The sequence below is a fragment of the Gymnodraco acuticeps genome, unplaced genomic scaffold (assembly GCF_902827175.1).
Source record: "Gymnodraco acuticeps unplaced genomic scaffold, fGymAcu1.1, whole genome shotgun sequence".
Taxonomy (NCBI): Eukaryota; Metazoa; Chordata; class Actinopteri; order Perciformes; family Bathydraconidae; genus Gymnodraco; species Gymnodraco acuticeps.
Genome location: NW_022990210.1, coordinates 34,904 through 52,445, shown reverse-complemented (window position 1 = coordinate 52,445; position 17,542 = coordinate 34,904). Strand labels below are relative to the sequence as shown.

General features: G+C 42.2%; 1 protein-coding gene across 2 annotated transcripts; it reads right to left on the bottom strand.

Moving 5' to 3' along the window:
• Window positions 1-3,064: 3,064 nt before the first annotated feature.
• On the bottom strand, window positions 3,065-17,514 carry LOC117547573 (putative deoxyribonuclease TATDN3; the record flags this gene model as incomplete). 2 transcript variants are annotated; one of them, XM_034218393.1, is given in 9 exon segments in its annotated part: window positions 3,065-3,142; window positions 4,599-4,711; window positions 5,921-5,976; window positions 7,242-7,351; window positions 8,213-8,293; window positions 16,494-16,578; window positions 16,647-16,720; window positions 17,218-17,250; window positions 17,339-17,514. In XM_034218393.1, coding segments are annotated over 9 exon segments (684 nt in total), but the record flags the coding sequence as incomplete, so codon positions are not given.
• Between the last annotated feature and the right edge of the window lie 28 nt (window positions 17,515-17,542).

Sequence of the window (17,542 nt, the reverse complement as noted above, 5' to 3'; positions counted from 1 at the left end):
GAAGTAGATTTCGTTAAGAATCTTTGACAGATTTATGCTTAAATTCTCTGAGAAAGTTACTGAAAGATACACTTTTGTGTATAAAAGCTGACAAAGTGATAATGAAGTAGACTTTGTGTCCAAGTGTGAAAACCCCTATACAGAATGTCAGTCCCTGTGTTACAACTTTTTAGTGACACTCTGCATGATTTGTGTGTAATTCTCTCACAAAAGAACTGTAAGATACACTTTTTATGTATGCAAACGTCTTTTCTTGAAACTGACGTGCTGACCGTTTTTACAAAACAAGTTATGTTTTCTGCCTTTTTCATCCTCTGAATTTAAATGTGTGTGTGTGTGTGTGTATGTTCCCCCCTCCCCATCGCCCCTACCATTTGCCTGCAGAGGATTGTCGGGGGGGGGGGGGTTTTATGACGTGTCCTAGCTTGTCTTCAGACTGTTTCACCAAACTTTTCACGGCAGAGAATAGCAGAGAGAGAGAGAGACGTTAGTGAGATTGACAGTACTTTACCAAATATATGGTTGTATATTTCTTGTATTTGCAAGTATTTGTAAGTTACAGTCAATACTGCTGTATACAGGGGCACAGGACCGTGGTTAGGTGGCGGGACCTTGCTCTTTAGAGCTGAGAACATTTACTTTTAAAATATATGGTTGTATATTTCATGTTATTTGCAAGTATTTGTAAGTTGCAGTCAATACTGCCATTTTAAAAATATTTTTTTAATTTTATTTTGAAAAACCCGGAAGTGGGGGTGACGGTAGGGGCAGCATTTTTATTTTTAAAATATTTTTTAATTTTTATTTTGAAAAAACGGAAGGGGGGCGGGACTTCGGCGGACGGAGGGGCGGGCTTATGGAGGGGCGGGACTTCCGGTGGGAAGTGGGCGGGGTTTAGCCGGAAGTGGGCGGTGCTTAATAAGTAGGGAGAGGTGTGACCTGTCACTTTCTATGCATACTAATGAGATTGAAGTGGTATGTGTATAACTACTAATGTGTGTGTGTGTGTGAGCATGTGTGTGTGAGTATGTGTGTGTGTGTGTGTGTGTGTGTGTGTGTGTTTGTGAGCATGTGTATATGTGTGTCTATTGTATGTATGTATGTGTGTGTGTGTGTGTGTGTGTGTGTGTTGGTGTGTGTCTGTCTGTATGTGTGTGTTTGTGAGCATGGGCGTAGCAGCCATTATATGAGGGTGGGACAAGTCCCCCACACCTTTTAAAATGATTAGTTTAGACCCCCCCACTTTAACCATGTGGAAAGTCCGTGAATCGGTCTATCCACTCTCCGCTCTCTGTAGAGCGCTGTGTCGGTGCTTCACTATCAAATCCATTCCACTTGCTTATTGAGAGAATGCCCAAATCAATGAAACTCCGTCCCATGTTTTCCCTGCTGCTTTGTACCAAGGCAGATTCTCAGAGCCGTACACATGCTGTCTTTAGTTGTGAGCCCAGTGGCGATCTGTTCATCTGTCATATCATACAATAAAGCCATCGAAAAGAATAGGATACAGCATTAAGTTATTCTGGGTCTTTGTGTGTCGTAGCTCGGCTGTGTGTGTGGCACGACGAGCGCATTTTGTGTGAGCGAGCGAGAGAGAGAGAGAGAGAGAGAGAGAGAACGAGAGACTTTAGTCTAAGTTATCTCAAGTAAACAAGTATTTCCAAGGCACACCTTTTATATGATCATTATACAAAATAAGAGAATAACAGGTATGAAATAATTCCAGCTCAGACTATAGGACAGTAAAACTAAAATACAGTTTAAAAGGGGAGTGATTTGTAAAATATGCATTCAAAAAAAGTAAGTCTGTCTTAAACAGTTCTGTTTCATATGGGTGTTGAGAGATGTATCCATAGATCTCGTCCCTAACTTTGCTCTCAATGTGCACCAGATTGATGCTTTTAACTTCAACATTTAAACAAATATTACATGACATCACATGTTACTTGTTAGACGCTTTTATCCAAAGCGACTCACATACTCAACACTGTGGGCAATCCCCACAAGAGCACTTTGGGGTGAGGTGTGTTCAGGGACACAACGACACGCTGACTGCAGTGGGGTTTGAACCTGTGCCCCCCTGACCCGAACACCAACGCACAACCCACTGCACCACACGCCTCCCTCCACCACCTGCCCACACCCCGCGTCAAATTGTCCCACCCACATTGAGGATGCTTCCTACGCCCATGTTTGTGAGCATGTGTGTTTATTGTATGTCTGTGTGTGTATGTATGTGTGTGTGTGTGTGTGTGTGTGTGTGTGTGTGTATTTTGTGTGTGTGCATATTTGTCTGTCTGTCTGTGTGTGCGGGTGTGGGTATGTGTATGTATGTGTGTGTGTGTGTGCGTATGTATATGTGCGTGTATGTGTGTATTTGTGTGTGTGCATATGTGTGTGTCTGTCTGTGTGTATGGGTGTGTGTGTGTCTTTGTGTGTGCTCAATGCTCAAAGACGCATTTATCTTTTCGTTGTCAGGGTTCAAGCATGTTTTAAGATGGACTTTTATTAATCCTCGTGGGGAAATTGTTTCTGTGCATTTGACCCATCCTAGTGTTAGGAGCAGCGGGCTGTCATTTTGAACGGCGGTGTGGGGAACGGTGCCTTGCTCAGGGACACCTCGGTAGCACTTGGTCTTGCCGGGACTTGAACTGGTGACCTTCCAGTTGCCAAGCCGAGTCCCTATCGACTTCATCCCCTCCGCCACATTAATAAATGTCTTTACTACTTTTTACATTTGTCGTCTTACTTTAACTTCTTATTCTTAGATAAATACTTGTATTTAATGTATTTATAAATGTTTACTTTAACATACGTTGTTTGTATAAATATGCTTATTCTTTCATTTTTTGTTATACTTGGTTTGGTTTTGATTTTTAACTTCTTGAGTTAATTTAAATACTTTATTATTAACCTTAATTCTTAAATGGAGCATCCAGGGAGAACGCATTCTGTTTCCTCTGAAGCCTCAGGTCTCACCTCATCAGAGCAAACGTTGCATATATGCATATTTTAATATCTCGTTTTTGGGTTTATTTGACTGAAATGTAGATAAATATCTTACCTGTTTTTCCGGGCCCAGAGCGGGAGAATCCGTCTCCAGACAGATGTTTTCTAACGGCAGCTGTTTCACCAGCTTCTGCTTCTCAGTGGGAAATACAACAGAGAAACAACAGCACACGTTATTAATAACACAATAAGTGCAAAACTAAAATAGCAGTACACCTGGTAATAACCCTAACATTGCAGGAGGGTATTTTGATTTCATTTGTATATTTACTGTTGGGAAAACACTGAATGTCCTCCTCCAACATGAGAGTAGCATGCTATCAAAGCTATCCCAACTGTAGCTGAGAACATGACAGGATGTGTGATGACCTAGAAGAGCATCAGGACTGTTTGAGGCAGATGATAGCTATGTGATTAACATGATGATTCAGCCTCTATGGAGAGAGACATCAAGCATGCTCATTTCTGACGTGGAGCTAATCTGAAGTAAACATTGAATACTGCTTTCTACTCCTCCATCTTGTGACTGTGTAACTCCCTCTCTTGGATGTCAGCATGTGAAGGACACTGTTCAGGAACTAGTCTCTGTATGTGATGACTCCTTCCATTCTGGAGAGGATCACAGATACATGGATCCTGAGGTTGAAGCTCAAGCCGGAGACCAGGGATTAGATTTTTAGAAAAAATACAGAATTTTTTAATTTTTAGAAAAAATACAGAATTTTTAGATTTTGATAAAAAATTCAGAATTTTTAGAAAAAGTCAGAATTTTGAGGGAAAAGTCAACATTTTGAGTGAAAGTCAGAATCTCGGGATTTTCAGAAAAAGTACAGAATCTTTAGATATTTAGAAAAAATACAGTTTTTTTTGAAAAAATACAGAATTTAGAGATTTTGAAAAACAGGCGAATTTTTGAGATTTTTAGAAAAAATACAACATTTTGAGATTATGAGAAAAAGTCAGAATTTTGAGAAGAATTTTGATAAAAAATCAGTATTTTCTACATCACAGGATGATTACGTAGCTCCATCTTGTGACTGTGTAACTCCCTCTCTTGATATCAGCATGTGAAGGACACTGTTCAGGAACTAGTTGATGCTCTGTATGTGATGACTCCTTTCACAGATACATCTGAAGCTGTTGGAACCTGCTCATGTGGATAGTTATTGTAAATTGTGTAATGATGCTGTATGATGTCCTTTTGTTGTTACGTTTATGTTTTTATGTTTCATGTGGAACTACTTGAGCAGGTCTCCCTTGAAAAAGAGATCAATGGTCTCAATGGGATTCACCTGGATAAATAAAGGTTTGAAATTGAAATGGAAATGGACCTGGATCCTGATGTTGAAGCTCAAGCCGGGGACCAGGGAGAGTTAACATTGACAGACAGTGTGATTGCACATCAGGGGTATCTCAGGTGCTCTGGGGGTCTACCAGGTTAATTAATCACTTATCATTAATCATTTAAAGTGATGAAGGTAAATAATAATAATACATTACATTTATATAGCACTTTTCCTGGTGTTCAAAGCGTGTTACAAGCAAGTAAAGAAGACAAATAATAACTGTGTGAAGAGGAGGAGGAGTACCTGCTCACTGCGGATGATAGAGGGGGGGATGGAGAAGAAATACCCAGCTTTCACCCCCTCCATGGCCACCGACGGCTTCCCATCAAACGCATGGAGAAGAGCCTTCTCTACCCCTGGTGGACAGGTAGGGGAAGTGCAGCAAGTCAGTGAAACAGCAGAGAATTAAAAAATGGAACCTTTCCTGCTCCTTTTTTATATTACATCTTATTCAATATGCTCCTTGGATAACTTTATATTTATCTTTTTATGTTCTCCTCATAGCATCGTGAAGCACCTTGAGATGACGTTTTTAAAGTGTGCTGTATAATTATTATTACTAACATATATTATTTTTTAATGGTAAACATCAGATTAATTCAAGTTTATCTATATAATAAAAATAAACACAGCAAAGGATCTAAACATGGAAATACAGTTTATATCTTCAATAAATAAAATGTTAAATCTACTCAACACAAATATAACATCATAAAGAAATAATCATGAAGCTCAGCGCAAGTTCAACCAGGAAGACCGTCTTTCCTCATTCATTGACTTTGTCCATGTTACTACTCTCTCTCCTCTCAATAAGTGATCGGGGGCGTCACTCCCCAGCTTAACCAATCACTTCGCTCTATTCTCACAAGCCTATCATAGTGCTCTGCACCTGAACCTTGAAATCTGCTCCCTCCTCAGACAGCTGTCATTTCAGGTGACTAGACCCGGGGGGTTTCATCGGATCGGTTCTCCCCTCCCGAATGATACTCCCGCACAGCGGGGCCTAATTGTGAGGAATTGCAGTATCTCCTTCTCCTTCTTTCTGCTTGTCTGTCTTCCTGGCTCACCTCCGCTCTTGTTTCTCATCATCACTGATTACCACCACTCACCTGCTGCTGCTTAAAACTCCGGTTCGATCATCAGACTTCGCCAGTTCTTCGTATACTCACAGTTAGTGCTGCTGGTACTCTTCCTGTTGGATCTTTTCGTACGCTAATCCTGTTCTGTTTTTTGCCTGTTCCAGAAACTCCACATTCCATTCCGTCCTGCCTGCCACGTCCAGCCCAACCTCTCAGCCCTGCTCCACGTTCTCCCCACTCTGTTCAGAGTTTGCTTTGTCCCCTGCCTGGTTTTTGTGGACTTATTAAATCCAGTCTTTTTGACACTTCACCTCAGTCTCCAGTGTTCTTGCATAGCGGGTTCACGTTTTGTGTCTCTTTACGAGGAGCACTAATCGCCAAAACTCCATCACATTCATTTGTGTATTCCTGGCAATAAATATGTATTCTTACATCAACACCGTCTCTACTGATTGAAATAATAATAGGAATAATAATATGTGTTACCTTGTTCCCTGAGCAGCTGGATGGTGGGTCGTCCTGCAGAACGGGAGTGAACATTTCTGGAAATAAAAAACATACATTTCCTGCACCAACTGAGACTGTAATACTCTTTAATAAGCTCTTAAAAATATGTCTGCATGTATTTAATATCTTAATATGTGTATCAATAAGATAAACATTTGGCATTGCATATTAACCGCATATTGTGTTCATGAAATGGGATTTAATAAACGACATGTCAATCATTTATTTGTTGTTTTGTGGTGGGATCTAATCAGGGTCCAAATCAAATCAAGTTTTATTTATATAGCACATTTAAAAGCGATTTTTGGTCGAGCCAAAGTACATGTAATAAAAACATACTACAATCACAATAAAAGACAATCACTTACAACAGAAATATAAAAAACAAAAGCACAGGGAAAAGTCAGGAGTCGTGCTCCGCTCTGACTAGAAGGTCAGGGAGAAGAAGTGAGTCTTTAGGGTTGATTAAAAAACCCCAGGGTCTGGGCCGACCTCACATGGAGGGGCAGAGCGTTCCAGAGCCTGGGGCCAGCCGCTGCGAAGGCTCGGTGCCCTCGGGGTTTGAGCCTGGTCTTGGGCACTACCAGCAGCAGCTGGTCAGCCGACCTTAAGGCTCTGGGGTGTAGCGCTGGAGGAGTTCTGCTATATAGGCCGGAGCCAGCCCATTTAGGGCTTTGAAAACAAATAAAAGGAGTTTAAAATAAATTCTGAACCGGACTGGAAGCCAGTGCAGTGAGGCCAGAATTGGGGTGATGTGGTCACGCTTTTTGTGGCCAGTGAGAAGACGTGCAGCTGCGTTCTGAACTAGCTACAGGCGTCTAATTGAGGCCTGGTCCATACCCACATACAGAGCGTTGCAGTAATCCAGCCTCAAGGTCACAAAGGCGTGAATAACCCTTTCTAGGTCTTTAAAAGATAAAAACTACTTGGTCTTAGCCAATAGTCGTATTTTTAAAAAGCAGGATTTGACTACGGTGCTGACCTGCTTATCGAATTTAAAAGCGCTGTTGAAAGTCACTCCAAGGTTCATGACAGAGGGGAGGATGTTTTTCTCCATAGCTTCTCTTGGATGACTTAAAATCAAACTGTACATTTTACATTTTATATTCAATTTCTACTTTTTTAATGCTATGTTATTTCTATTTGAGATGTTTACATGTTGGATTGTTCATTTCTAGTCTTTTAATTTCTCTAATGTACAATGCCTCGTCTTTTAACGCAACGCAAACATTTCCCACATTGGGATGAACAAAGTGCTTCTGATCTGATCTGATCTGATCTATCCTCCATCTGTACTCACAGAGGCAGATCCAGCGCTTTGGCGATCTGAGCCTGACGGATCAGAACTTTCCTCTGGACGTCTTTATCCGTCTCGCCTCTCACAAACCGGGGCGTGAAGTCCAGACCGACCTGCACCACAGGGGGGGGGAGATGTCATGCGCACAGAGCTACAGTGTAGTTATGAGAATGAACATCTGAGGTCACAGGCTCCTCCCACAGAGCAACACAATAACACAGATAATAGTGCGCAGGTGAGTAAATACAGTGAAATATAATAGAAACAGTGCAGAATAGTCGATAAACAGATTCAAGCACCAGACACTTTTTACGCTGCTATGGACAGTCTTGCACTAATGTACATTTCTCAAAGACATTGAAGTGACTGTTATTTTGTATATATTGATTGTTGTGCTTGTATTTATGTCTTAATGTGTGCATATAGGTGTATACATATTTCTATATATATATTTCTATATATATTTGTTTCTATATTCTGGATTGTGGGAAACGGTATTTCGATCTCTGTGTACACACAAACTGAAAGATTGACAATAAAGTTGACTTTGAGAATCAGAATCAGTCAGAGTCAACTTTATTGTCAATCGTTCAGTTTGTGTGTACAGAGGGATCGAAATACCGTTTCCCACAATCCTGAATATAAAAACACAAACATATATAAAATATGTATATCCTATACATACACAATTATACATATGCACACATTAAGATAAAAACACAACAACCAAAATATACAAAATCACTTCAATGTCTTTGGGAATGTACTTTAGTGCCAGACTGTCATTTGATATATCATCAGAGTCAGGTTTATCACCAGGTAGGTTGAACACATACGAGGACTTTACTTGGTGTTGTGGTGCATACATAAAATAAAATAAAACAGATAGAAAACTATTTGGAGAAACTATAATAACATTTATAAAAAAAATAGAGTTGAAATAAAATATGCGCAGTAATAATGTGTTCTCGTACCTCTCCGATGGCCACCAGCTGGTCTTTGTATTCCTCTATTAAAGGCAGAGCGGCATCTAGATCCTGCAGGAGACACACACACTTTGAACCTTCATTATAACAATGAAGTTGTACCTTGGTCGTGACGAGGTCCAATTAAGAAGAAGAAGAAATGTAATTAATTTAATCAATAAGTCAATTATCAAAATCTAGTTCGCCTGAAAGGAATTTAGAATCTGAACTCTTGCTCGCCAACTCAAACAGTACACTGTACTGAACACATGAGATGTATTTGTAATAATCTGTGTGATTGTGTTGCGGAGGAAACCTCTGAAGTTGGGCCGAATGTTTTCGAGATCTTCACCACACTATGTTAACACTTATTTCACTTTCAAAGAAGTCAGTCAACACTGTTGACTGTGCTTCTCAAAGTGTGGTCCGCGGACCACTGGTGGTCCGTGAGCGCCCCCTAGTGGTCCGTGAGTATATTGGTAACATTTCAAATTTGAAATAAATAAATACATTTAAGTTTCCGCACTCTCGCGGGAATATCTCCGCAATGGAGCGAGCTTAACGTTCGATTGCATGATACAGCCCAGGGCAACACCTTCCTCACACATGTTGCAACCTGTTTGTACCATTTTCAGGCGATTTGTAATCTGTTCTAGAAAAACCATGTGTTTTTTATATTTGTGGAGTTAGGTGGTCCGCGAGTGTTTTTTTATTGGTTAAGTCCTTGGTATGAAAAACACTGATCAACAGAGTTCCAATAGAATAGAGTTTACTGAAGATTCAACCAAATACAGCAAACACGAGTCAGTTCCTGAAGTCACTGCCTTTACTGTGTGTGTGTGTGTGTGTGTGTGTGTGTGTGTGTGTGTGTGTGTGTGTGTGTGTGTGTGTGTGTGTGTGGCCGTTTCTCAATGTCGAGTAAACCTGCTGCAGAGCCACTATTTCAGGTATACTACGTCATTTAGCACTTTGAGTTTCCGCAAATTAAAAGTGCGCTTATAAATAAAATATATTATTATTATTATCGAGTGGCGCCGAATGCTGGACATTTAAACAGTCCTTCGGCGCCACTCGATGACGTAGTATACTTGAAATAGTGGCTCTGCAGCAGGTTTACTCGACATGGAGAAACGGCCTGTGTGTGTGTGTGTGTGTGTGTGTGTGTGTGTGTGTGTGTGTGTGTGTACTCCTCTGTCATCCCAGGAATAAACTACTTAGTGGAGTATCGGTTGACCTCAGGTTCTAGGGGACAGTGACATTTTCAGTGGGGTGACCAGGATGGAACCAGTGATCATTTTGGGGTGGCATTGATAATTACAGACCCATTTCTTTAGCTAGCATTTTCTCCAAAGTGTTGGAGAAAATTCTGTTGGATAGGCTGGAAAGGTATATTACCACAGCTGACAACCAGTTCGGTTTTAAAAGAAAACACGGCACAGATATGTGTATTTTTGCTTTAAAAGACATTATAGCAAAATATAGAAGCCATAATTCCACCATGTTTCTGTGTTGTATTGATGCTTCCAAGGCATTTGATCGACTGAATCATTTCAAATTATTTGACAAAATGTGCCAGAGAGGGGAACCCAAGTACATAATAAGGATCTTAGCCTTTTGGTATGCACATCAGACTATGCAGGGGAAGTGGCGCAATACTGTGTCTGAACATGTTGATGTTGGTAATGGGGTCAAGCAAGGTGGGATTTTATCTCCTGTGTTGTTTAATCTGTACCTGGATGATCTGTCGAGGAAACTGAACTTGTGTAAAACTGGCTGTGTCATCGGAGCTACTGTTGTCAACCACCTTATGTATGCTGATGATTTAATCATCTTCTCCCCGTGCAGTGCTGGCTTACAACAGCTTCTGAGGACTTGTTCCCAGTCTGGCATTGATTTTAATATGAAGTATAACGCCAAGAAGAGTAGCATCATGGTTGTGCGAAGTAAAGAGGATAAAAAGGCTGTATTTCCTCATTTTATTCTCAGTAGCAACATTCTTCTTGTGTGCAGTGAGATCAAGAACCTTGGTCATTATATTTCTGATGATCTCACAGATGACAAAGACATCCATAGACAGCGCTGCAAACTGTATGCAGGCAAACATATTAATGCGTAAGTTTCACAAGTGCTCTGTAGATGTCAAGGTATCGCTTTTTAAAGCTTTCTGTACACCATTGTACACGGCTCACCTGTGGAGTAACTACAAGGCTCACCTGTGGAGTAACTACACGGCTCACCTGTGGAGTAACTACAAGGCTCACCTGTGGAGTAACTACAAGGCTCACCTCTGGAGTAACTACAAGGCTCACCTGTGGAGTAACTACAAGGCTCACCTGTGGAGTAACTACACGGCTCACCTGTGGAGTAACTACAAGGCTCACCTCTGGAGTAACTACAAGGCTCACCTGTGGAGTAACTACACGGCTCACCTGTGGAGTAACTACACGGCTCACCTGTGGAGTAACTACACGGCTCACCTGTGGAGTAACTACACGGCTCACCTGTGGAGTAACTACACAGCTCACCTGTGGAGTAACTACAAGGCTCACCTGTGGAGTAACTACAAGGCTCACCTGTGGAGTAACTACAAGGCTCACCTGTGGAGTAACTACACAGCTCACCTGTGGAGTAACTACAAGGCTCACCTGTGGAGTAACTACACGGCTCACCTGTGGAGTAACTACACGGCTCACCTGTGGAGTAACTACACGGCTTCCACCTGTGGAGTAACTACAAGGCTCACCTGTGGAGTAACTACACAGCTCACCTGTGGAGTAACTACAAGGCTCACCTGTGAGTAACTACAAGGCTCACCTGTGGAGTAACTACAAGGCTCACCTGTGGAGTAACTACAAGGCTCACCTGTGGAGTAACTACAAGCTCACCTGTGGAGTAACTACACGGCTCACCTGTGGAGTAACTACACGGCTCACCTGTGGAGTAACTACACGGCTCACCTGTGGAGTAACTACAAGGCTCACCTGTGGAGTAACTACACAGCTCACCTGTGGAGTAACTACAAGGCTCACCTGTGGAGTAACTACACAGCTCACCTGTGGAGTAACTACAAGGCTCACCTGTGGAGTAACTACAAGGCTCACCTGTGGAGTAACTACAAGGCTCACCTGTGGAGTAACTACACGGCTCACCTGTGGAGTAACTACAAGGCTCACCTGTGGAGTAACTACAAGGCTCACCTGTGGAGTAACTACACGGCTCACCTGTGGAGTAACTACAAGGCTCACCTGTGGAGTAACTACAAGGCTCACCTGTGGAGTAACTTCAAGGCTCACCTGTGGAGTAACTACACGGCTCACCTGTGGAGTAACTACACGGCTCACCTGTGGAGTAACTACAAGGCTCACCTGTGGAGTAACTACACAGCTCACCTGTGGAGTAACTACAAGGCTCACCTGTGGAGTAACTACAAGGCTCACCTGTGGAGTAACTACAAGGCTCACCTGTGGAGTAACTACAAGGCTCACCTGTGGAGTAACTACAAGGCTCACCTGTGGAGTAACTACAAGGCTCACCTGTGGAGTAACTACACGGCTCACCTGTGGAGTAACTACAAGGCTCACCTGTGGAGTAACTTCAAGGCTAGCAGCATACAAAACTAAAAGTTGCATACAATGATGCTTTACGGTTGCTGCTGAGGGTACCGAGACGGCACAGTGCCAGCCAGCTGTTTGTTAACTTGGGGGCATCTACCTGTCAAGACCTTTTAATAAAGTTAATGTACACATGCATGTGTCGCCTAGTAGACTCGGACAATTATGTTATTTCGATTTTAATTAACCCTGTGAAGAGTTCTACCCGGTTCTCTTCCATGATTTGGAGACATTGGCGCAATAGCCGATACAGACGGTGAGCATGTGGCTCGCTGTGATTGGACTGATTTTATGTTCTTATCTGTTTGTTTTTATCTGTTGTGTGTTTAGCTTTTTATCTTATTTATTGATTTGTGTCTTGTCTTTTTGTGTGATATGGACCTTGAGTCTGAAATAAAGATTGGAACATGTTGTCAAAGTAGCAGCAAAAGAGCCGATGTGATGTACTGCCCGCTCGTTAGTTTGAGAGCTTGAACAACAACAACAACAACAACTGACAAGTGAAGAAAAGCATGGATGAACTGTCGATGTTTGGTTCAGTCGCCTCTATATGCATTGAATACAAACTGATGATTATTTGCGATGCATTTATGTGAAGCAGTATTTTATTGGTGTTGCTGGTTAAGATAAGTGTGATGTAACTATTTTATAGACTAATATGTAGCTTTATCAATAATGCCGTGCCACATTTGATAAGCTATTTGTTTTGAATGTAAAGTAGGGTTAGTGGGAGTTTAAACTAAGTAGAGCAACTTCCTTATGCCCGGGGAGCAATCACTGCAGACAGTTACATTTCAGGAAGTTACTTTGAAACTTGCATGTAAAGTTTCACGCTATTCTTTGCTAAATGAAAGTTAAAAAGTTTCACTATCACTCATATAACTTTATTAAATTATTGGTTAAGAATAAACATCTTAAAGTAAATAACAATAAACAATAGCCCTTAACCCTGTAAGGCCCCCGGTTGTAATTTTGAAACATTACTTTAAGCTATTTTGTTTTTTTAAAGACCACATTTACAAAGTCAAAAGGTCCTTTTGTTCAGCCTCACAATGCTATTGGGTAGTAAATGTATGCCCTCTGGCCATACACTCACACAACCAGTGGCGCTGCCAGGGATTCTGGGCCCCATGGAAATATATCACATTGGGCCCCCCACAGGCACAGGCCACGCCGACCAAGCACACTGCTGTAACCACACCTGCAGAACCCAACCCACTCATTTATGCTTTAAATAACTCTACCTGTACAGCAGGTTGAATTATCAACGGGGGGGTTGAGGAGCTTGACGCTCGTCAACTATCAGCAGGAGGGCGGGGGAGCCTCGCTGCGGGGAAACAGTGTGTGGACCTGTCAGCGCAACTTACATGATGCCGAATTCAACAAACACATTTAAATAATTGGTTTAAACGGCATAATAATAAGGACGATCGTCCGTTCTGTGATTCTCCAGAGCACACATGTTGTGATATGAGGGTCATGCAGAGATGAGATCGCTGTCCCTGAGAGAGAGAGAGAGAGAGAGAGAGAGAGAGAGAGAGAGAGAGAGAGAGAGAGAGAGAGAGAGAGAGAGAGAGAGAGAGAGAGAGAGAGAGAGAGAGAGAGAGAGAGAGAGAGATGCGCATGTGTTTGTGGTAGAGCGACAGTGAGGGAGCGTGTGTATGTTTCTGGAAGTGAAACGAGGAAGCAGAAAAACAGAGGTCTGTGATGTATTTTGTGAAACAGAAGAGCTCGCCTCTCTCCAGTCATTGAACCTGAAGCTTGTTGCTTCTGCCCTGGGAGACGACAGAGAGTCATCCCCTCCTCGACTACAGTCTGGGAGCCGACAGGAAGGTTCAACACACAGATGGCCAGTCCGCCCCTTTGTAGCATGTTATTTCGATGAGAGATGAGCAGATCGCCCCTGGGCTTTCAACTACAGACACTGCGGCATGTTGACAGCTCCTTGTGGGAACTGCAGTTTGTGAAGTGCTTTCCTCTCCGTGGGGAAACGATCAGCTCCACGGAGGAAAGCGGCAGAAAGTCACCTGGAGATAAAGAGAGCGGGGCTGCGCTGCGTGCATGGCTTCCTTCTGCAGATAACGGGGAGACGCGCTCTGGCGGCGGTCTCGTTCAGGATCCGAAAATACAATTTCAATATTTTGCACACTTATTCCTAGTGTGCCACTGGTTACGGTGCCGCGTGCCAATGCTGGTAATGCTGGCATGCGTGCCAGGGGTTGCCGACCCCTGCTGTACTGGCTTGCATCTATCTTGTAGTCCAATACTAACTGCACAATATTTACTGACACTGAGCTGTGAAAATATAACACTGTGCAGACGTGGAACATTCTGCTGCAGTAGAATTCACTATTTGATATAACACTAACATTCCTGACAATAGACCTCAATAGTCATCTTTTATGGTGTAAACGCCTTTTTAATGATAACATTTTTGAATGGAACATTATCAACATGAATGCATAAATCCAAATAAATATAACTTACATATGTGGGAAAATACTGTGTTTGAAATGTATAATTGAAATGAGATGTTAGCTTTTTGTTATATATATATATATATATATATATATATATATGTTGCATTCCAGTCTCCCTTCAGATATGTTAAGTGGCATTCAACACAATGCTGCTCACCTCCTTCAGTTGGGAGGAAAGCTGGTTCAGGTTCAGCACTATGGGGGGGCAGGGCTGCTGAGCCTAGAGATGGACCTGTTGGTCCTGGCACCGGGGGCAGGGACAACTGATTTAGTGAATAGCTGCTAAAAATCTACCTGCATTTATTAAATGTCAGCTAAAAGAGCAGTGAAATTAAAAACCTCTGCATTTTCTTTATAGATATTAACAGAACTTAATGTCAGCTTAGAAAAAAAAACCCACAACAATTATTATTTACAATGGACTACGCTTAGCAAACAGACTGATTTCCACCACTCATGGACCACACCCACCTTTTCTTGTGAAAAACTGGGTGACATCCTGTCGCCCTTTAGTCCCTCTCTCTTGTCTTTCTGTCCTTTCTTTTCTCTTTTGAAAGCCTGACTTTGTGAGTCGTTAGACATCGTTCACACGTAAGTACTAGCATCCCTGCTCACCAGTGGTTGCGTTAGACTTTTTCGTTGTCCGTCATTTTGACGGAGAGGATCGTAAAATTTACGTCATAATCCATTATTACCCGTCATTTTATTTTTCATGTTTTAATGATGAGATGAGACCTATTTAATATGTTTGGGAACTGAGCAGCAAATGCTCATTCATTCATGTTTTAATGATTCATACAGAACTTCTAAGGGCATGGAGAAACAAAAAGATGAACAGAGACACCGACCGTGTGGTCACTTTTCATGTCAACACGAACATGAATGATTTATTTGTTCCTGCACTGACAGACAGCAGAGGGGGCAGAGGCCGCTAAAAACACCGCCACCATTGTGCCTAAACAGGCAAATACGAACAATGCCATCGTTTTAAATGAGACAATTACAATCAGAATATGACCAAAACATTTACAAGAACAACTCAATTGACCTGCTGTAGCCTGGACGCTGATTTCTGCATCGTCGTGCACCCTCGGACAAATCCGTTACTCATCTTAGCTTCTCTACAGATGTCGCAGAACATTTTGCCATCTTCCCTCCTCAGCCACTTAAACTCTTGCTCCCACTGAACCCGGTACTCCCGCTTGAACTCCTTGCCACTTGCTTGCCCCTCTGCCGCTGGCTGAACGCTGTCAGTTTGAGTCTTACTGGCTTGTCCTTCATCCTCCACCGCATCAATCCCTCTTTTCACCTCGTTTATCCAAACCATCACATTACTGGGCTTATTAAAAAAGCTTCGGACGATCAGCTGCCGTGACATTTTGCGATTGCTAAAGCCGGTTAAACAGCGAGGTCAAAAGACAATAGTTACTTAATATACACACACTCGCCACCAACTGGACAGGGGTGAGAATGACTAAAGAATAGTTACAGACTACAGTAGATCGCCCTCAGTCGACCTGGCCACTAAGGATGTAATATAATGAGGGCCGCTGGTGGACATTTTGGCGCTGTTCCGAGTTGTGTTCTAATCCGTCAAAATGACGGACTGCTTTCAGATTTTTCCGTCATTGTTAGAAAAAATCCGTCATTGACGGAAAATATTCGGTTAACGCGACCTCTGCTGCTCACATGCTCTCACTCTCTGCTAGAAAGTGCCGGAGGCGGAGGTTAAGGTTACTTAAACATTTTTTCTTCATGTTCTAAAATTGTTTTGGGCCCCCGTGGTGAGGGTGTTTGGGGTGGCCAATAGGGTGGCCAGGATTCAGCTGGGGCCACGGCCACCCCCAGCCAACCCCCAGCTCTGCCACTGCTAGGGGAGTCTCAGGCTCTCCTTTTTGATCTTGATGCTCTCCATTACGTAAGACACCATTATTTCTTCTACCATTCTGAATTCCCCCACTCAATCATATTTGTTCGACATCTCAACCCAGGTCAGTTTCAGCCTGGGTCATATTTAATGGTGTCTCAACCATGCTTGTCCTTAGCTACTAACTCCCTCTCTCATAATTCTCCATCCTTTAGCATGACACCATTTCTCAGTTTTCTGTCTTTGAACTCAAGGATCCAATTAGCAGGACATTCCACAGATACAAGGTTAGTATAATATCCCACAATCTGACCCTTTACATTTGAGTTTACCTGGAGAGACGCGCCCCTCTGCTGCTCCGGGGAAACTTCCTGAACCGGGTGGACTCCCAGGCACGGGAAAATAAAACCTGGAAACCTGAGAAGAAGAGAGTCATCAGTACAAAGAAAACATTTGATTTATTTCAGTCTGATAGTTATAGTTACCTCTGTGACAACTCAATGATCTTCTCAAATTCCCCAGCATGTTCGGCTACGGCTAATATGGCTAACAATCCAGCCTGGGAAATAAAAAACACGTTATTTATAAAGTGCTTTTCCTGGTGCTAATAACACTGATCAATCACCAACACTGAAAAATAATAGAAATAAGCTTTGTAATGTTATTATAGTTTTCTTAAAATGTTAATTGTTGTTTTACTTGTATGCACCATGACATCAAGTCAAATTCCTCGTACGTGTCAACCTACTTGTTAATAAACCTGATTCTGATTGATACCAACACTAAAAAGAGTTAGTATTTATTTGGTATGCATAGGAATATGTTAAGAAAATGTCACTCTAGGTTAGTAATTGTGTTTACTGATACAGAAGTAGATACATGTTAATACAACATATTGTAGTAGGTTAAAGAAATGCTGGTAGTTATATGTTGGTGGTGTCTATTGCTGCATCGCCTAAAGAGGATCCTAGTAACACCTTATTAAATGCTACTTGTTACAGAGTATTTGTACACTGTTTCTGTACTTCAGTAAACTCTGTAGCTGACACCACTCACCTGTTTTGAACTCTCCACCACCTCCTCTAAGTCCTGACAACAGACAGAGGAACATGTGTCGCTTAATAAGACATTTCATGTACAAAATAAACACTTAATGTGCTTTACATGTTGTACTAACCTTGTCAAAATCCTTGGAGGAGATGTGACAGTGGCAGTCAACGTATCCCTGCATGTGGACACAGCGTAGCGTTCAAAGCATGCTTTCAAAAACGATCAAAACAATCTGCAAAAGCGAGGCGGACTGCGCATGCGTAGTGGAGTACAGCGCAGCGTTGCAACGGGAAGAGGCGTTCCATCCCACGTGATTAGACGAACCAGGGGA